This window comes from Chrysemys picta, chromosome 3, assembly GCF_011386835.1.
Source record: "Chrysemys picta bellii isolate R12L10 chromosome 3, ASM1138683v2, whole genome shotgun sequence".
In the NCBI taxonomy this organism is placed as follows: domain Eukaryota; kingdom Metazoa; phylum Chordata; order Testudines; family Emydidae; genus Chrysemys; species Chrysemys picta.
In genome coordinates this window covers 182,141,413-182,162,258 of record NC_088793.1, presented here as the reverse complement: position 1 = coordinate 182,162,258, position 20,846 = coordinate 182,141,413, and the positions used below count along the sequence as shown (strand labels likewise).

General features: G+C 43.5%; 1 protein-coding gene across 2 annotated transcripts in view; it reads right to left on the bottom strand.

Annotated features, from left to right (window-relative positions):
* FSHR (follicle stimulating hormone receptor) overlaps positions 1 to 6,296 on the bottom strand; it is a 174,944-nt gene extending 168,648 nt beyond the window's left edge. For both annotated transcript variants that reach the window (XM_065590726.1, XM_065590725.1), the window contains exon 1: positions 6,056 to 6,296. Coding sequence is in view for 1 of the 2 variants with exons in the window: in XM_065590725.1 (XP_065446797.1) it covers positions 6,056 to 6,240 (185 nt within the window). In the remaining variant the exon portion in view is untranslated. The remainder of the gene's footprint in view (positions 1 to 6,055) is intronic.
* Positions 6,297 to 20,846: the final 14,550 nt, after the last annotated feature.

Below are 20,846 nucleotides of genomic sequence, written 5' to 3'. Positions count from 1 at the left end.
GTCCGGGCCCGCGGGGGCGGGGAGCCGGGAGCCGGGCCCGCGGGGGCGGGGAGCCGGGAGCCGGGCCCGCGGGGTCGGGGAGCCGGGAGCCGGGCCCGCGGGGTCGGGGAGCCGGGAGCCGGGGGTGGTCGGCCGGGGCCAGCACCCCAGGGCCCGAGCCGACCCAGGCTGGAGCCGCCGGGGGGCCAGCCTGGGCCGCGCCTCCTCCCCCCCACACCCCCCCTTACCTGCTTCAGGCTTCCCGCGAATTAAATGTTCGCGGGAAGCAGGGGAGGGGGCGGAGACTTTGGGCGGGGCGTGGGCGGGGCTGGGAGCGGGGCCGGGGCCCCGGGGAGTGTCCTCCATTGGGAGGCACAAAATATGGTAACCCTATCAGAACCATTATGGGATTTGGTATTTTTCATACACATCCTTGCTGCTGAGAAATCTAAACTTGATTTCCAGACTGGGCTCTGATTGATTTCAGGGATAGTGGGAAATGGAAAAATGCAAATTTACCACTAACATGAAATTAGACACACACAAAACCTATTTTCCTATTTTTTGTGTGCAAATTTCTTGCTTCTTTATCTTTTCAGACTCCATCTGATTTTTCGTATTTAAGTTTTCCACCCCAACTCCCTCTATTTCCCTAGACTTTTGTTTTCTCTATCCTTCGTACTAATTCTGTTCTTTTTTTGACCTTCTGAATTTATTTAATTTCTTTCTGTTCTTGTCTTATCCCTTCTTCTATTGGTTACTGAATGTCTCTACTTCTGATGTTTCTGCTCTTGCACATACTTCTCCCTTCTTTGCCTTTTTCCTCTGCATGAGCCTGTTGGCCTTTCCTTTCATCTTCTCCTTTGTTCTATCTGTTTCATTCTCTCTCCCTCCCATGGTACCTTCTGCTTATATGACTGTATTTCTTGTTTAGTACTCTGTTCAGTTTTCTCCTCATCTTTTCCATGGATAGTATCTAGTTCCTCTAGGTCCCTCAGAAGGACTTTGGAATAGGTCATCTTGGGCTCTTCCAGGTTTTACATTGAGTCTAGTGCATGCTGGGACAGGACTCAGAAGACCTGATTCTCCTCTCACAAGCTTTACATCTGTGTAATTTGATTGACTTCACCAGAGATAGTTATAATTTATATCAGTGCAAGACAGAAGAGAATCAATTTGTTGGGGGCTAGGCACTTCTGTTTTAGGAGCCCTATTGATATTTGCACACAACTACATTTCTCATTATTGAATCTCAGAGCCTGGACTTAAGAGATACTTAAGTAACCTGGCACAAGACACCTTGTTTTTAATGCAACTGACCAGCACTGTTGAAAATATGGGAACAGCTAATTCCTGTGATAATTACCTGATGACAGCATAAGCCTTTATTTTATAAATTTTGCTACACTAAAGATTGAGATAATACTATAGCAAGTCCTGATGCAAACAATAGGGTTTGTAGCTGTTGTTCAAGTTGTTAGATTTTACGTCTAGCTTGTTTGTGCTTGATCCAGAATTTGCTATTTCAAGGTGGCTGACTATTCAATGGTCAGACATCTACCCAAGCTTGACATGATAGTCTAAAAATAAATAGCTTTGAGCAACAGTACAAAGACTCCTGTGCAGAAGGCAAGTAAATTCCAATGTTTGTGGTTTGCAGAGGTTTGAGAGAAAATGGTCAAAATATATTCTTTACCAGTGGTGATTCATCCTAAATAGGGCCGGCTCCAGGCACCATCTTGTCAAGCAGGTGCTTGGGGCGGCCACTGCGGAGAGGGGCGGCACGTCCAGCTATTTGGTGGCAATTCGGCGGACGGTCCCTCACTCCGGCTCGGAGCGAAGGACCTCCTGCCGAATTGCTGCCACAGATCGCGACTTTTTTTTTTTTTTTTTGGCAGCTGCTTGCGGCGGCCAAAACCCTGGAGCCGGCCCCTATCCTAAACCACTTGGTGAAACTGGAATGCGGATTTTCAAAATGTACACAATATATGTGGTGAAATCTTGAGATGGGGTGACCAGAACTGCCCATGATATTAAAGGTGTGTAGCAGATCATGGATCTATATAGTGGAATTATGATATTTTCTGTCTTATTATATCCCTTTCCTAATGGTTCCTAACATTCCGTTAGCTTTTTTGACTGCCACTGCACATTGAACAGATGTTTTCAGGGAACTATCCATAATGACTCCAAGATCTCTTTCTTGAATGGTAACAGTTAATTTAGAGCCTGTCATTTTGAATGTATAGTTGAAATTATGTTTTCCAATGTGCATTACTTTGCATTATCAACATTGAATTTCATCTGTCATTTTGCTGCCCAGTCACCCAGTTTTGTGAGATACCACCTCCCCTCAGATGAAAGGCCCTATAGAAGAACAATGTATTGTTACTTTTATAACTTCTTTCATGATATTTCTACTTCCACTCCCAGATGAAAACATGAAGTACAGCGGGTCAGACCTTTTTGTTGTTAAGTGTATTTTGTCAAATCTCAAGAAGGATCTGTTAAAAAAAAAACCACACACACACACACACACACACACACACAGTTTACCCATACCTAAATTTAATGTCAACAAAGAACAGGAAGAAGAAAGACAAACGTTAAATATGACTTCAAAAACTTTTAAATCCTAAATAAGCATAGTGTCCTATATTTAAGAGGGGTGCTTTTAATTGACACCACTGGTTTTTAGAGATGTCTCCCAACTGGCTAACCAACCCTTTGATACACTAATCCAAAACTCTCTTTCTATCTGAAGTCTCCACCTTTGATTTCTCATGGGTTATCACGAGAAACACTCAGCTGGCCACATTCTGGACAGACTTTTCAGCTGGATGAGGCCATAAGAAATGCAAGAACCATCTTTTTGTCCTGAACAGAGCACCTTCTCCCTCAGGCAAGAATAAGAAACCATCATGGAGGTCTCCTTCTTGAAATCTTGGACCCTGCCAAATTCCATCCAGGAAGGCCTCCTAAGCCAGCAAGAAAACAACTGGAAACAGAACAGTCTCCTTCCAATAATTTGGCCTATGCACACAAGTAGTAGTCGTGGAAACAATAACTGCAATGAGGGCCACCACCTGTGATTCGGACCTCTACATAATTTCTGGATGGCAAGAACAAGCAGAACTCCTGTGAACTCTCCTGACAGATCGCCAACACTTCCTTTGATGAGGTGAATCAGTGCCTGCTCTAAAGTGTGCAATAGCCCAAACGATAATGAGGAAGCCATTGTGCAATGCTGGAGAGCCCACAATCAACTCCTAATATCTGAGCTCCCATTTCTCAGTAAGGTAATCAAGAAATCAAAAAAAGACTTATGTCACTTGTCAGCAGCCAGTGTCTGAGATTTTCCTCTCAGTCAAACTTCAGGTCAGGGCATGATTCCAAAACACCACATGTTGCTCTTGAGTAGATTACCCCTTTCTGCCAGAGTAAAGGGAAACATCCATACTCATCCTGTATTACTTCTCTGGTTTAACGGATACAACAAATCACCTAGTACGTCTGTGCTGATTCTAAGAAACTGCTGGGGTGGAACAGAGACACCCTGAAATAGCTCCCGTCCTTTCTTTTGGACCGACCTCACAGGTTTGCAATGGGCACGTCTTCCTCCATTTCTAAAGCTTTCACATATAGAGGCCCAGGGCTCATCATATTATTCAGCATCTATATGAACCCAAGACACCCAGATCCTCTGTCTCATAGACTTTAAGGTCATAAGGGACCATTGTGATCAACTAGTCTGACCTCCTGCACATTACAGGCCAAAGAACCTCACCCACTCCTGATATAGTCCCCTACCTTCTGGCCGAGTTACTCAAGTCCTCAAATCATGGTTTAAATACTTCAAGTGACAGAGAAGTCACCATTGACACTAGTTTAAACCTGCAAATGACCTGTGGCCATGCTGCAGAGGAAAGCGAGAAAAAACAAACAAACAGTACTGTATTTCTGCTCTCTCTCACACAATCAGCACCTGAGTGAAAAGCAGCTGGCAGAAGCTGAACCCTGCCAAAAAGAAATGATGCCAGCAGAAAGAGGAAAGCATTTGCCTCTTTTATAGCACCCCCATTACTGATTATTCAGATTATTAAAATGGTCCACAGACGGTGGATCCTTTTGGACTCCTAGATAGTGTTGAAGAAATGAAAGGTTAGAAAAGAATCTAGCTACGTTGAGAATCTGCAGTGCTAGTTGGAGTGCACAGTTAAATCAGTACCTCTGACCCACAGCAAAGAGTGCCTTGAGTAGGAAGGTGCCATTTTTACAGTCCCTTTACTGACACAGCATGGGCCTTTAAGGCTTACCCATCACTAGTTCTGACACAGTTCATGGTGAGGGTCTAGTTCCATTTTCATTTACACAGATGTATGTTAGAGATGACTATGGGTAAAATCCTGACCTTACTGAAATCAATGAAAGTTTTATCATTGACTACAATGGGGACGAGATTTCATCAAGTGATGTAAAACTGGTGTAAGTGAGAAGACAGTCTGGTCTGTGTTTCTAACTCTCATGGTTATAATTAGATACATAATATTTCAAGAAGAAAGCATTTATTTACTGTTTTTAAACATACAAAGGCTTTCTCCAAATAGCCTGTTTCAGTAATTACACCCCACAGGGTCAATAGTCATTCTGAGAAGCTGGGTAATTAGCAATCCCCTGATAACTCCTTAAATGGCTGACCACTCCTTACTAAGCCCCCACTTTAACAGGTGCCTATGTTTAGAGTTCCATTTCCTTATAAAAACAAGGATATACTGATTTGTGTAGTCCCTAGATGGCAGATTCTAACTGTGTAATCTAAAGAAACAAATCACAATTAGCCATCTATGCTTGGAGTGTGGTTCACCCAGGATTTAGACGACCCAAATTGTACATGGATTATTTTCCCTCTAGTTGGTTGTATAATGATTTAAATATTCACTGCCTTCCTGTAGTTAATTTAGTCATTTTTTCAAGAGTCTCACTGCAGTCTATTGCTTTTACTTAAGCTGCATGCCTAACACAAATTTTGACCACCCCTTCTGTTAATTAAAAATAAAATCCTTTGTGCTCAAAAGCTGTGGGATAATTTTAGTATAACAGATGTACAATGGTTTGTAAAATCTAGCTAGTGAATGATCAGCTGTATTATTCTGCCTTGGCCCTTCCATCCAAACTGGCTGCTATAATTACTATTAAAGGATTTACCCAGGTATGCTTATTTTACATTAGGTTGTGGTATTAGTTGATTATGGTGTAGCTGCTTTAAAGCAAAGAAAAGAGAGAACACACTTTGGCTTATTTTAATGGTCAATATTGGCTTTTGTGTGAATTATCTCATTAGCCTTGTCACCAAATTAGAAGATATCTGATGTCTAGTACTGTGCATGTCATCCTATGGGAAACAACTAGAAACTCTAAGAACAATAAAGCAACTAGCTGAGACCACACTAAATCTTTGCTTTATTTATCATCATTAATGCAGTCAGTGTTTCCATGGATGATGAGAATCACCTTTTTATTCAGAAATTTTTTTGGGGTGTGGGTGGGTGACTGATAACGCTGTAAAGTACTACACATGAAAACCACAAATTCCTTTTTGGCAAATCAACACTTCTCTAGAGAGTTACTACTGTACAAACAAAATGTTTCCAAAGTTCCTTATGGCAGGCAAAACATGGTACATATTCCACTCAGTTATGCTAAAGCAGGTTGTAAGGAAAGCTTAGATTCCTAGATACTAGGATAATACAAATAATAAAAAAAATAGTTTCCTTTGGAAGCAATATTTGCAAACTTTGCAATATTTAACTGATCTTTTCTCAACTAAGATGTTAAAATAGAGATTAGAGTAACAGAGGCTCTTATTATACAGAGTATTAAGGTTTTGAGGGGGATATGGTGATTTAATGAGTGTGACAGAGTGCTCTGCTTTTAAAACAGCTGGTATAAGTCTCTTACATGAACCCCTGGACTCCTCCGAAACTGAGCATGTTGGCTCGCCAAACAGCAGTTTATTTTGCAAGATAACAGCAAAGCTGCTGCTTGAAAATTGCAACAGCTCCCTTTCCTTACTTACAGTTCAGTAGAGTTCCTGGGAATGTCCTGAGGAATCTGGATCACTTTGCTCTCCTGACAGATGAATATCCTGTCAGAGCACTGACAGAGATGATGCTGACATCCACAGCAATCACCCAGGAAAACCACCAAACAGATAAAAAAAAAAGACATGTTTGTCTTTACATATGTGCTCTCCTCCCTCATTTAAAAGGAAGGCTCTACAGCCTTCTACTGCATGACTAGAAATGACTCCTCTAATTGAAGATCCGCCTTAAAAGCTGAAGTGAATCATGTGATTCTTAGGGGATGACTTGTTTGCAAGTTTCATTTCATGACCTGTGCTCCATAAGCATTTTAGGGAAGGTGTAGAGAGGAGTTGTATACTAACAGGAACTTGTTATGTGATAAAACTTATTTTATGTTTCAAGTGGCGTGGATGAAGCCACAGAACTTTAATTAGATTATTAAAGTGTTTTAAATCTTTTGCATATTTACACTGCAAAAAGTTCTCTTTCTACAGCTGTGTTTTGCATGTACAATATTAAACAATAGCTAGTAGGGACCAAGAACTTTTACCTGTTATTGCTGGATCCCTCTCTCCTTACAAATGCTGCTGGCTTTTCTAGTCAAGAACTTTAATTCTTTGCTAGTACTTTGTGACTTCCTGTGGCAAGCACACAAGAATTCTATGGTGGATTTTACTGAATAGGGTCTTGACTTAAAAAAGATGCAGTCTCCAAAACCAAAGCAAAATACACATTTTTAATTAACATTTCTCACACTCTTAGGGCACAGTTTGAGCACATTTGTTGGCTTGTGTCTTTGGAGAAACCCTGGTGAGAGAGCATGCAGGGGCAGTAAATGGTTCCTGATGAACAAGGAGTTAATTTAATCTCCACTCCCATGTGGAGGAACAGGGAAGGGCTACAAGAACAGCTATCTGGGAGACAGAGGAGGAAATATCTTCAGGAAGGTAAGACTCCATAAAGACAAGTCACAAGACTCTATCTTGTGGAGTTTATCCATTTACTTTACACTCAAGTTAAATTATTTTTCTGTCCTGTTATAAAATAAGAATCCTTGAGAAAGAGACCTTGCTAACTACAACTGTTTCCTTTCACTGAGTCATTCTACCAACTTACACCAGCTCATGTCCACAAGAAATAGGAATTTAAACCTCTTCCCTCATTTTCTAATTGAAGCTTTGGAACTAAAATTAAAAGGCTACGTCCTATGCTCTCATCCTCAGTCCTCTCTCAAACAAACTGCCATTGATTTCAATGGCAAATTCCATATTACTTCACTGAAGCTGGCTTGAGTAAAGACTTTGAGATTTGGCCAAAAGTCAATAGGACTAACTAAGATTAGTAAGATTTTTCTGTGTTGAATCTCTAGTTCTTGAAGCCTTTTAACTGAAATTGCTGTTAAACCTCGGATATCCTGGTACTTTCATGTGGGGCAGAAGAACATTTAGCCAAAGAGAAATGTCTTAATCTTTTATGTTGAAACTTATTTATATAAATGATCAATATTTCACTACATGAATATGCAAAATATTTTGTAAAATGCAATAACACTATGTGAACATGTCCATTAATTAGTACCCATAAGAAAGGATAGCAATACAGATCTCAATTTGATTAATTTTGGGTCCATAAACCCAGTTACATCTATTGTTTGGTCATGGTAGAAGCCATATATGGAAGAATTGGTATGCAGGAAATTAAATTTAAACCATCATCATGGAACACACAAGTATTTTCCCAATTATTGAGTTTTAAAGCTACAGCAATCAAGATATAAATAAGTTTTGCTTTACCAGTATTACCAACTCCAACCATTTAAAAATCATGAGTCAAGCCCACAAAATCATCAGCTTTTTTAAAGAGATCGATTCAAGCTTTTCTTTGCAATCATGGAGGCTAGCCTTTAAAAAAATAAAAATAAAAGCTACAATTTTCATGAAATGGTATGAGTCTAGGGAACCAGGGCTTTAAGAAAAAACACCATGTGTAGTGAGACTCAATAAAATGATGGGAGCTGGCAACACAAGATTACCCTCTGCATTAGAGCCACAACTAATCAATTCACAACTATCACCTAAGAATGAAAGGAGTTTCTTAAGCCTACTAGAGTTGATACAAAATTTTCAACCTTTTCTCTTAAGGGACAAACTCTGCTCTCCTATGCAACTTTGAAGTGGGAGTTGCTCCACTGACTTCAGACAAGTTATTCTCAAATTACATCAGTGAAGGCCACTGACTACATTAGTTTACATCAGCTGAAGATCTGGCTCTGTAATACTAGTACAAGGACACGAAAAAAATATAATCACTGACTTTTAATACAGTCCCAACATCAATTAGACTCGTTAACCATTGCCTTAAAATAGTAATCTGTGACCAGGCAACTGTGTATGAAAAAAGAGTAAGGTCTGAGAAAAAGCAGCAAACTAAGTAGGAGAATAAAGCTGTTTATAGCTCTTCTAAATATCTTCCCTGATCATCATGGCTAGAGCTTAGCTATCCTCCACCTCAGAATCTATGGTGTTGTTGCTTTCAATACTTATTTCTGATTTACAATTATCCTCCACTGACATGGAGTTAAGATTCTTCCAATATTTTGGGGTTGTTTAATGCAAACACTCAAAAAATTTCATAGTTATTTAAGTCCCTTGGAATTTTGAACATTTTGTTCCCCTTTTAAAAGAAGCACTAGAGTGCTATCTACCAGATTTTAGGACTCCCTCAACAGAAGAGTGATTCACCAGCCAGTGTACCCCTTCATGGCTGTGTATGGCACAGCAGACTCCTCTTGTTGCTGCTCCTCTCCTCAGCCACTTCAAACTTGTGGTGATTCCCGTGAGACTCAGCCTCAAGCCAGGTTATGTTCAGTCCCATCCCTTAAAGGTAACAGAATTCCATAAACAACAGTCCAGTGACATTATGCCAGGTCTTCAGCCTGACTCTGGGATCAGTGGTTTACACCTCTTATTTCAGGTGCTTTCATGCCACCTTCCTTGGTGATTGGTAGGGGAACACAGGCCCTCCCTCTACACTAGGGGACACTATAGGAAGCAGCTAAGGCAGGGGTGGGCAAATGTTTGGCCGAGGGTCACATCTGGGTATGTAAATTGTATGGCAGGCCACAAATGCTTACAAAATTGGGGGTTGAGGTGCAGGGGGGGTGAGGACTCCAACTGGGGTGTGGGCTCTTGGATGGGGCCAGAAATGAGGAGTTTAGAGTGCAGGAGGTGGCTCGGGGCTGGGGAAGGGGGTTGGGGTGCAGCTGGGGAGTGAGGGCTCCAGCTGGGGGGGGGCGGGATCTGGGGTGCAGGAGGGTGGGACCAAGGGGTTCAGAGGGTGGGAGGTGGGTCAGGGCTGGGACAGGGGGTTGAGTGTTGGAGGGGGGTCAGGTGTGCAGTCTCCAGGCGGCACTTACCTCAAGTAGCTCCTGGAAGCCGTTGCATGTCCCCTCTCCAGCTCCTATGTGGAGGCACAGCCAGGCGGTTCTGCACGCTGCCCCATCCGCCGGTACCACCCCTGCAGCTCCCATTGGCCGTGGTTGCTGGACAATGGGAGCTGCGGGGGTGGCACTCGGGGGCGGGGCAGCGTGCGGAGCCCCCTGGCTGCCCCTACACATAGGAGCCAGAGGGGGGACATGCTGCTGCTTGTGGGAGCCACATGGAGCCATGGCACACCTGGAGCATGGAAAGCCCTGGAACCTGCTCCCCGGCAGGAGCTCGAGGGCCAGATTAAAATGTCTGAAGGCGCGATGCAGCCCCCGAGCCATAGTTTGCCCACCCCTGAGCTAATTTGCCCACTCCCTGGGCTACTTCCTACCTCAACACCTTTTTGGGTTTCACTCCTCTACAAACTCTTCACCCCTTCACAGACTCAGCAGAAGTCCTTCCTGCTCCTTTAACAAGCAACATCTCCCAGAATTTCTCCCTGAAGGCTTGGCTTCTGTCTGCCTCTCTCAAAGTTCTTTGCGTGTCCTGCTTTGAGCAGGAGGTTGGACTAGATGACCTCCTGAGGTCCCTTCCAACCCTAATATTCTATGATTCTATGCTTCTCTCTTTCCGTAGGAAAACAACCCAGGTCTGCCTCCCTGCCGCCTTACCCTTTGTCAAGGCTCACTTCATACAGGAGCTTGCTCCCTGTGGCTCCCAGTGTTTCTCATGGCCCTTTGCACCACTCCTGAGAAAGAAGCCCAAGCCTACTCTCCCGTGGCCTCCTGCCTCCCTTCTACTGCCCTGAAGTCCTTCCTCTATAAGTCACCTTGCTCCGCTCAGCTAGGACTCCTCCTTAATTCTGCCATGCAGCAGGTCCTATTCCTAAATTGTGTTTGGCCCATATTCCAGGTGCACAAATTGCTCTCTGACTCTAGTTGACTCTTTCTCTGCAAGTGAAGGATACACACCCAATCACAGCCTTTTTTTCCATTGCAAAATGTTACAGTGCTAATTAGTTTATTTTAAAAGGAAGATTCATAGAATCATAGAAGATTAGGGTTGGAAGAGACCTCAGGAGGTCATCTAGTCCAAACCCCTACTCAAAGCAGGACCAACACCAACTAATTACCCAGCCAAGGCTTTGTCAAGCCAGGCCTTAAAAACTTTAAGGATGGAGGATTCCACCACCTCCCTAGGTAACCTATTCCAGTGCTTCACCACCCTCCTAGTGAAATAGTATTTCCTAATATCCAAACTAGACCACCCCGATTGCAATTTGAGACCATTGCTCCTTGTTCTGTCATCTGCCACTACTGAGAACAGCCAGGCTCCATCCTTTTTGGAACCCCCCTTCAGATAGTTGAAGGCTGCTATGAAATCCCCCCTCACTCTTCTGCAGACTAAACAAGCCCAGTTCCTTCAGCTTCTCCTCGTAACTCATTTGCCACAGCCCCCTGGTAATTTTTGTTGCCCTCCGCTGACTCTCTCCAATTTGTCCACATCCTTTCTGTAGCGGAGGGGCCAAAACTGGACTCAATACTCCAGATGTGGCCTCACCAGTGCGGAATAGAAGGGAATAATCACTTCCCTCCATCTGCTGGCATGCTTCTACTAATGCAGCCCAATATGCCATTAGCCTTCTTGGCAACAAGAGCACACTGCCAACTCATATCCAGCTTCTCATCCACTGTAATCCCCAGGTCCTTTTCTGCAGGACTGCCGCTTAGCCAGTCGGTCCCTAGCCTGTAGCGGTGAATGGGATTCTTCCGTCCTAAGAGCAGGACTCTGCACTTGTCCTTGTTGAACCTCATCAGATTTCTTTTGGCCCAATCTCCAATTTGTCTAGGTCACTCTGACCCTATCCCTACCCTCCACTGTATCTATCTCTCCCCCCAGCTCAGTGTCATCCGCGAACTTGCTGAAGATGCAATCCATCCCATCATCCAGATCATTAATAAAGATGTTGAACAAAACCGGCCCCATGACTGACCCCTGGGGCACTCCGCTGATACCGCTGCCAACTAGACATCAAGCCATTGATCACTACCCGTTGAGCCCGACAATCTAGCTAGATTTCTATCCACCTTATAGTCCATTTATCCAATCCATACTTTTTTAACTTGCTGGCAAGATACTGTGGGTGACTGTATCAAAAGCTTTGCTAAAGTCAAGATATATCATATCCACTGCTTTCCCCATATCCACAGAGCCAGTTATCTTATCATAGAAGACAATCAGTTTGGTAAGGCATGACTTACCCTTGTGAATCCATATTGACTGTTCCTGATCACCTTCCTCGCCTCCAAGTGTTTCAAAATGGTTTCCTTGAGGACTGCTCCAGGGACTGAGGTGAGGCTGACCGGTCTGTAGTTCTCCAGTTCTCCTTCTCTTTTTAAAGATGGGCACTATATTTGCCTTTTTCCAATCATCCGGGACCTCCCCCAATCTCCACGAGTTTTCAAAGATAATGGCCAATGGCTCTGCAATCACATCAGCCAACTCCCTCAGCACCTTTGGATGCATTAGATCTGGACCCATGGACTTGTGCATGTCCAGCTTTTCTAAATAGTCCTTAACCTGTTCTTTCACCACTGAGGGCTGCTCACCTCCTCCCATACTGTGTTGCCCAGGACAGCAATGTGGGAGCTGACCTTATCTGTGAAGACCGAGGCAAAAAAAGCATTGATTCCTTCAGTTTTTTCCACATCATTTGTCACTATGTTGCCTCCCCATTTCATTAAGGATCCCACACTTTCCCTGACCTTTTTCTTGTTGCTAACATACCTGTAGAAACCCTTCTTGTTACCCCTCACATCCCTTGCTAGCTGCAACTCCAGATGCTTTTTGGCCTTCCTGATTACAGCCCTGCATGCTTGAGCAATATTTTTATACTTCTCCCTGGTCATTTGTCTAAGTTTCTATTTCTTGTAAGCTTCCTTTTTGAGTTTAAGCTCACCGAAGATTTCACTGTTAAGCCAAGCTGGTCGCCTGCCATATTTGCTATTCTTTCTGCATATTGGGATACTTTGTTCCTGTGTCCTCAATAAGGCTTTTTTAAAATACAACCAGCTTTCCTGGACTCTTTTCCCCCTCTTACACTGCTCTACAGCCAAAATGCTTTTGAAATAAATGTAGTCAAACTTTACTAATTCTGGGTTACTGAGAACGAAAATGATGCTTAAAATTGTTGATTGGCTCTAGTTTTCAAGATATGCTATTGGGTCAGTATATACAACCCTTGACTTGGGAATGGTGAAGGATAAGTGAGTTATAAAGGGAAGGGATCTCAATTTCAACCAGAAAAGACTAAAATACATCTTTGACTGGATCTATGAATAAATCTATGCCTGGGTTTGGACAGTACTTGCTTTTTAGGCAAAACAATGAATGATGCAATCTGAAGCTGGTATTGTGTCATACATTATATGAATTGCATCATGTTATTCCTAGAAGTCATGGATGATGCAATCATAATGAAGCTTACATCACTCTGCTGAACAAATTGCCCTATATCAGCTCTAGAAATCATACAGTGTCGTGCTCTCTTATTTGTCAGTGTTTGATTTTGCAAAGGGACACATTTCTGTTTAGCCAAAGTGAGATGCTTCGTACTTGTGTGAACAAGTGCAGATAACTTCTGCTAGGATTGTGGTGAAGTGACTTTTGCATCACAAAAGCGCAGTATAACCACTATGGTTAAGAAAGCCTATCACCTTTATTTTGGCTGCAAAATTGGAGATCAGGACAAGAGGCGGACCCCACACATATGCTGCAACACTTGTGCAACAAATCTTTGCTAGTGGTTGAACAGGAAAAGGAAATCTATGCCTTTTACAGTGCCAATGATTTGGAAAGAGCCAACAGATCATACCAGCAATTGTTACTTCTGCATGGTGCCTCCAGTTGGGAAAAGTGCGTCAAAGAAGAAAAAGTGGACTGTGCATTATCCAAACATTCCATCAGCTATATGCCCAGTACCCCACAGAGAAGGACTGCCAGTTCCTTATGCACCAGAATCATTCTCACTTGAGCCAGACGAGGAAGAGGAAGAGGATGAAACTTCTGGTCCTGAACCATCAATGTCACAGGACCCACATTTTCTCCCATCCTCCTCCTCTGAACCACACCTCATAACACAAGGTGAATTGAATGACCTTGTCAGGGATTTGGAACTACCCAAGAATAAGGCAGAGCTGTTGGGCTGCAGACTACAGCAGTGGAATCTCCTGGCAGGTGATGTTAGGGTTTCCATGGTCCGTGACCGTCAAAAGGATCTTGTCCCATTCTTCTTCATGGAAGGTGATCTTGTAGCCTGCAACAACATCGATGGTGTGATGGCAACCCTCAACATCGGTCAAAATCCAGATGAGTGGAGACTGTTCATTGATTCATCGAAGGCGAGTCTTAAAGCTGTTTTACTGCATAATGGCAATGTTTTGCCATCAATTCCAGTTGGTCATGCAGTCCATATGAAGGAAACCTATGACAACATGAAACAACTTTTGAGGTGCATAAACTATGACCAACATCAGTGGAAGCTTTGTGGCGATTTGAAGGATGTTGCTCTCTTGCTTGGTCTGAAGACTGGATACACAAAGTACTGCTTTTTTCTCTGCGAATGGGATAGTCGTGCAAGAGATTCCCACTACATCAAGAAAGATTGGCCACTCCGACAGCCATTGGAGCCTGGGAGGAAAAGTGTTCAGCATCCACCACTTGTTGAATCAAGGAAGATTGTGTTACCACCCTTACACATCAAGCTGGGTCTGATGAAGAACTTTGTCAAGGCCATTGACAAAACACAAGCAGCTTTCAAGTACCTCGGTGGAAAATTTCCAAGGTTAAGTGAAGCTAAGATAAAGGAAGGTGTCTTTGTTGGTCCTCAGATTCGTGAACTTCTTAGAGATGATGCATTTGACCATGCACTGCGTGGCAAGGAAAAGACATGGAAAGCCTTCCAGTTAGTGGCAATAAATTTTCTCGGAAATAACAAGGCAGACAACTACAGGTTGTTGGTGGAAAACCTCCTCAAGGCATACAAAAGCCTTGGTTGCAACATGTCACTAAAGATACGTTTTTTGCACTCTCATCTAGATTTTTTTCCACCGAACTGCGGAGCAGTGAGCGACGAGCACGGCAAGCGATTTCACCTGGAGATTGCAACAATGGAGAAACGCTATCAAGGCAAATGGAGCCCATCAATGCTTGCAGACTATTGCTGGACAATGACAAGAGATGCTCCATTTAATGAATACAAGAGACAAGCCAAGAAGCGCCGAGTAGACACTGAATAGCGCTAAACTATGTACATAATAGTTTTTTGCCTTTTGTTTCATAATAAATTTTATTTATATAACCCTTTTGCTGATTTTTAAAGTGTTACATAAACAGGACGGGTTAAATATTCTCATGTAAAACAACCATAAACACATGAAAAGACCTAGGTTTACAATTTATGATTAAAACTCTACTATCTACACAATATACATAGACATAAAATGTAAAAACTTAAATATCTTAGAAACAGTAGCCAATCAGTTGTTTTAATAGTCATATTTGAATTCAGCACATCAAAATACATCATAAATAGCACATTTTATCTCTGAAGCAGATGACTTCTCAAAACTTGTACACCAGTGTTATTAGCTTCCCAAGGGATCCTGCCCATCAGTTCCCTAAGGGAGTCAAAGTCTGCTTTTCTGAAGTCCAGGGTCCGTATTTTGCTACTCTCCTTTCTTTCTTTTGTGAAGATTTTGAACTCAACCATCTCATGATCACTGCTGCCCAGGTTGCCACCCACTTCTACTTCCCCATATGGATTCCTCCATATGGAAGTTTATTACTGTTCTTTTTTATTTTTCTGTCTAGATTCTAATAATTGATTGTTAAGCATTCAAATTGGTAAGCAGGATGGGAATTATAAATATTATACTTAATATATATTATGCTATATTTGTTAATACTTGGTCAGGTCCTAATAAATGAGAACCTGACCTAAACTTCTTATATTGGCAAAAGTCCCACTCAAGTCCATGGGAGATTTGCATGACTAAGGAGCACAGGATCAGTACCTTAAAGCCAGCTCCTGAGAAGTATTGAATACTTACAGCTTCATAGAATCATAGAATATTAGGGTTGGAAGAAACCTCAGGAGGTCATCTAGTCCAAGCCCCTGCTCAAGGCAGGACCATCCCCAACTAAATCATCCCAGCCAGGGCTTTGTCAAGCCGGGCCTTAAAAACCTCTAAGGATGGAGATTCCACGACCTCCCTAGGTAACCCATTCCAATGCTTCCCCACCTTCCTAGTGAAATAGTGTTTCCTAATATCCAACCTAGACCTCCCCCACTGCAACTTGAAACCATTGGAATTGTAGGTGATCATTATGTTCCAACGGCTGGGGTTCTTTCAACCCAAAGCTCTTGGTAACTATACTCTGTGCGAGGAGGTGTCATGAAATAAATCAGGAGAGGCACGGCCGTCCAACCGATAGATGGCTGGCACAAACAGGACAACACAAGAGTGCTTTCACTTAAAGCTAAACTTTACTAGTCTCAAGCATTTACACACGTCCGCAACAAGATTGGTAAAACACCCCCAACCCTTGATAATTACCAAAGCTGAGTGTGGCTTTCGAGTGACACAGCGGCAGCCTTCTGGTGGCCAAATCTTCCATCTGCCGGTGGGGACCGCAAGATGTATCCAGAGGGAGAGTCGAAAAGAGTACCCAAACTAGTCCAACTATCTCAAGCTTTTTCCCCTTATTTATACACTAGTAATAAAAAGACATGTCCCTTAAAGAAACCTTGTTAAGTAAGCAGTTTCAAGCAAGAGGTTCCTTCTGATTATTGATTAACCAGGTGTGGGTTTTTCCATAGTCTGCAGCTCTGAGACCCCAATAGACATTCCTGGGGCATATCCTACTCTTTTAAAATGCATGTATCAGCAACTTCAACACAATTCTTATCAGGAAGGACACGGTGTCAAGCTGCCCCTTCCGTGGCACCCCAAAACCCCTTCCCCTCCTGCCTTGGTCAAGCTGAGTTTGCTGAATGGCCAATTTACAGCTTGCTGATTGGTTGCTTTTTAACAATAAGCCATAGTGGTTTTAGGCACTTTACTGGTTTGCCAAAGTCTCCCCGTACAGTTTGATTGGTCCCTTTTCATGGCTAAAACTCACGGAAAGAGTAGAAAACTCTGAGTTTCCTCCCAAATCCCTCTATTGGGAAGAAGAGCTTGCTATACCTTGTGGAACAGGCTGTGGGGCCCACTCACAAACCCTCTGGACCTTTAGAATTTATACAGATCTGAGGATCAGTAGGAGCCCAGGGCCTCTCATACAGATGCAGTTTTGTTAATCTCAAGAGATTAAAAACAATCAAGGGTCAGACCTTGAGTTAAATCATGAGTTAAGATTTTATTGTTTTTTGTTTTTTGTTTTTTGGTCTGTCTTGATTTTTGAACTCCCTCTACCCATCTCCAGCATGTGTGGGGGACAATTAGTGTTGTCCACTCTCCCAAGTTTATTTGCTAAAGTGATTTTGGCCCCTGCTGCAGGAGCTCTCACTCCCACATCTGCCAATTCTCTGCCTTTAGCCCCCATAATTTCACCCCACCCCTCTTCTCCTCACATCATCTCCTCCAGGGATTCTTCACTCCCCTCTCCCAGGCATAAGAGGCTGCAGGGGGTCACCTCTCCCTCTTCCAGATGCGGGAGAGCAGCTCTAGGGGCTCTTCACCTCCCTCTGCCACGTCCCAGAGCAGGTTTTGCAGGGGAGGGAGGAGCACACTCACCATCTGTCCCCACTGCACACAGAAGGGGAGGCAGGAACTGAGCCACCCTGAGCTGCAGGGCTCTTTGCTCCTACCTCCACAGTACTGTGAGAATGGCTTTGGGTTGCTGAGAACTCTTCCTGAAGTAGCTCTGATTAGTTGCTCAGACAGTGCTTAATTTGTGCCAGGCTTGCCAGGGCTGAGCCCTAGCACCTCTAGGCCTGACAGTTCATAGCTCTGGCACCACTCAGCTTGCGACATCAGTTATGAATGTAAAAAAATTGTTTGAGCCCCCGCACCTCTTTCATTACAAACTAAACATTGCCTCAGAAGATGTATAAGTGGGCAGGCAGCCAATCAGAAAGGGTCGCCTCTGCCAGGCAGGGCTCCAATTTGCTATCAGGATGGAGCTTCTGGTTTCAGACCCAGCCAAAATCCCATCGCTCACAAAAAGTTGAGACCAGGCAAAACTACAGATGCCTTGTGCCAGCTAAGTTCCCAATGACTCTTTATGCACTCTGTGCTAGCTTACCTCCAGCAGTGCAAGGATAATATACATTCAATCCTTATCAAGTCTGCTCCAACCACTCACAGAGCCACCTCTGCAGAGTCTTGAGGAGGAGCAGGGAATTGTACTGTGGAGATGGCTGACCCACGATGGACTAGATAGGAACAAAACCTAACCCAGGGTTTGGCATCTATATAATAAGTGAAGGGAAATCTTCCTCAATAAATGTAGACACTAAATTGTCTCTGAATTTCTATTTTACCATTAACATTTTAATATATATATATTAAAATTTCCTTAACTCTAGCTCCTTTCTTAGGAGCTGGCTCCTTCATTTATTTACTGATGGATTTGCACATTTGGTGGCCAAATTCTCAGCTAGTGTGAACTGGCATGCACCAATATGCACCAGCTATGGATCTGGCCCTAGGAGTGTGAACTGTCTTCTCTGGTGGGCGAATAGAAGTTGCCAAAAACTGAAACAGCTTGGCAACAAACAAGGATATTAATAGTTTAATTAAATATGACAGCTAAGCTAAATATTTATATGGGTTACATACAGGGCCGGCGCTTCCACTAGGTGACCCTAGGCGGTCGCCTAGGGCGGCAGGATTTGGGGGGGCAGCATTTTGCCGGCCTCGGCGGAAATTCAGCGTCAGGGAGTCCTTCCGCTCCGGGTCTTCGGCGGAAATTCGGCGGCGGGTCCTTCACTCGCTCCAGGACCTGCCGCCGAAGTGCCCGAAGACACGGAGCGGAAGGACCCCCGCCGCCGAATGCTCAGAGGAGGAGCGCTGCCACCAAGGGTAGCAAAAACCCTGGCGCCGCTCCTGGTTACATAATTAGATTTCTGCTGGGGTAGGCAGAAGTTAAGGAGAGGGCTCAGCATTGGCTTAACTCTGCTCTGATTGCTACAGTGGAAATAGTTGGGCCAACATAGAATGTTTTTGCAAATCTCACCCTACCTGTATGCATGTACGTACATACGAACATAAACCCCTCCCTGAACTCTCCCTTCCAGTCCCTAAAACTGCAATAAGTACTCTTAGCCAATTCTGCATGGAGGAGGCCCTACTTCCACATAGAAGGGGGGCTTCGTCATTGGTCTGAAATAAATGGGATGCCTTGCTCCAGCACAGACCTCAGACTATGCAGACAGGCCTTCAAGGGCCCGACGGGGTGGGAATTATGCTGCAGTGGTGGTTGAATCCTCTTCTATGTGGAAGTGAGGAGATCCGTACATGGATGGCCATGATTTGCCTCACAATAACTGTAGATCCCAGGGCATTTTTTCCAGGAGTAAGCAAGCAAAATATATGCCCATCTAAATTAATCCTCAGTTTCAGATGGCTACCCTAATTCACTCATTTTACACTGGAGTGTAGCTGCTGCATTCTTCCCCAGAGATGGCTGCACATCAATAGTGCTAAAGTGATTGCTGTAGAGTATACTAAGACTCTGATTCAGGAAGCATCCCTATACATGAAAGCACTTTTAGGCACATACTTTATTGTAAACATGTGCTTAAGTACTCTCCTGAATCAAGGTCATAGTTTGTAAAGCACTTTAAAATCCTTCTTGCTGAGGGGTGCTATATAATTATACTCTTAGATGAAACTTCTGTTTTCTGCTTTAGGCACAAAATCTGTCAGGTACTTAAGCATATAAACAAGCAAGCAAGCACAAAACAGTTCCTGCTTCTGTCTCTCTATTCTGAGAGCAGAATATTATGGCTAATTAAGTAAACATTCTTATTGAATGCAGGTTCCAAGGCTTCAGTCCTTGAATGGTGCTTCTTAGCTGCTAAAAGCCACTGTACAGTTTAGCTTTATCTAACCACAAAATATTCAATACAACATCTGGTTGAGCCAAGAAATAGGTCACCTACATAAAGACCTAATGAAATATTGATATGCAGAACCAAATCAGAAAAGACAATGTGGAGTCCTTGTGGCACCTTAGAGACTAACAAATTTATTTGGGCATAAGCTTTCATGGGCTAAAACCCACTTCAACAGATGCATGGAGTGAAAAATACAGTAAGCAGTATATATATTACATCACATGAAAAGATGGGCATTGCCTTACCAAGTGGGGGGGGGGGGGAAGAGGTCAGTGCTAACGAGGCCAATTCAGTCAAGGTGGAAGTAGCCTATTCTCAACAGTTAACAAGAAGGTGTGCGTATCAACAGAGGGAAAATTACTTTTTGTAGTGACCTAGCCACTCAGTCTTTATTCAGGCCTAATTTGATGGTGTCCAGTTTGCAAATTAATTCTAGTTTTGCAGTTTCTCGTTGAAGTCTGTTTTTGAAGATTTTTGTTGAAGAATTGCCACTTTTAAGTCTGTTATTGAGCGTCCAGGGAGATTGAAGTGGTTTTTGAATGTTACAATTCTTCATGTCTGATTTGTGTCCATTTATTCTTTTGCATAGAGACTGCTCAGTTTGGCCAATGTACATGGCAGAGGGGCATTACTGGCACATGATGGCATATATCACATTGGTAGATGTGCAGGTGAACGAGCCCCTGACGGTGTGGCTGATGTGGTTAGGTCCTATGATGGTTCCCTTGAATAGATATGTGGACAGAGTTGGCAACAGGGTTTGTTGCAGGGATTGGTTCCTGGGTTAGTGTTTTTGTTTTGTGGTGTGTAGTTTCTGGTGAGAATTTCTTTCAGGTTGGGGGGCTGTCTGTAAGCGAGGACTGGCCTGTCTCCCAAGGTATGTGAGAGTGAGGGATCGTCCTTCAGGATAGGTTGTAGATCGTTGATGATGTACGGGAGAGGTTTTAGTTGGGGGCTGTAGATGACGGCTAATGGCGTTCTGTTACTTTCTTTGTTGGGCCTGTCCTGTAGTAGGTGACTTCTGGGTACCCTTCTGGCTCTGTCAATCTGTTTCTTCACTTCACCAGGTGGGTATTGTAGATTTAAGAATGCTTGGTAGAAATCCTATAGGTGTTTGTCTCTGTCTGAGGGATTGAAGCAAATGCAGTTGTATCTTAGAGCTTGGCTGTAGACAATGGATCATGTGATGTGGTCTGGATGAAAGCTTGAGGCATATAGGTAAGTATAGTGGTCAGT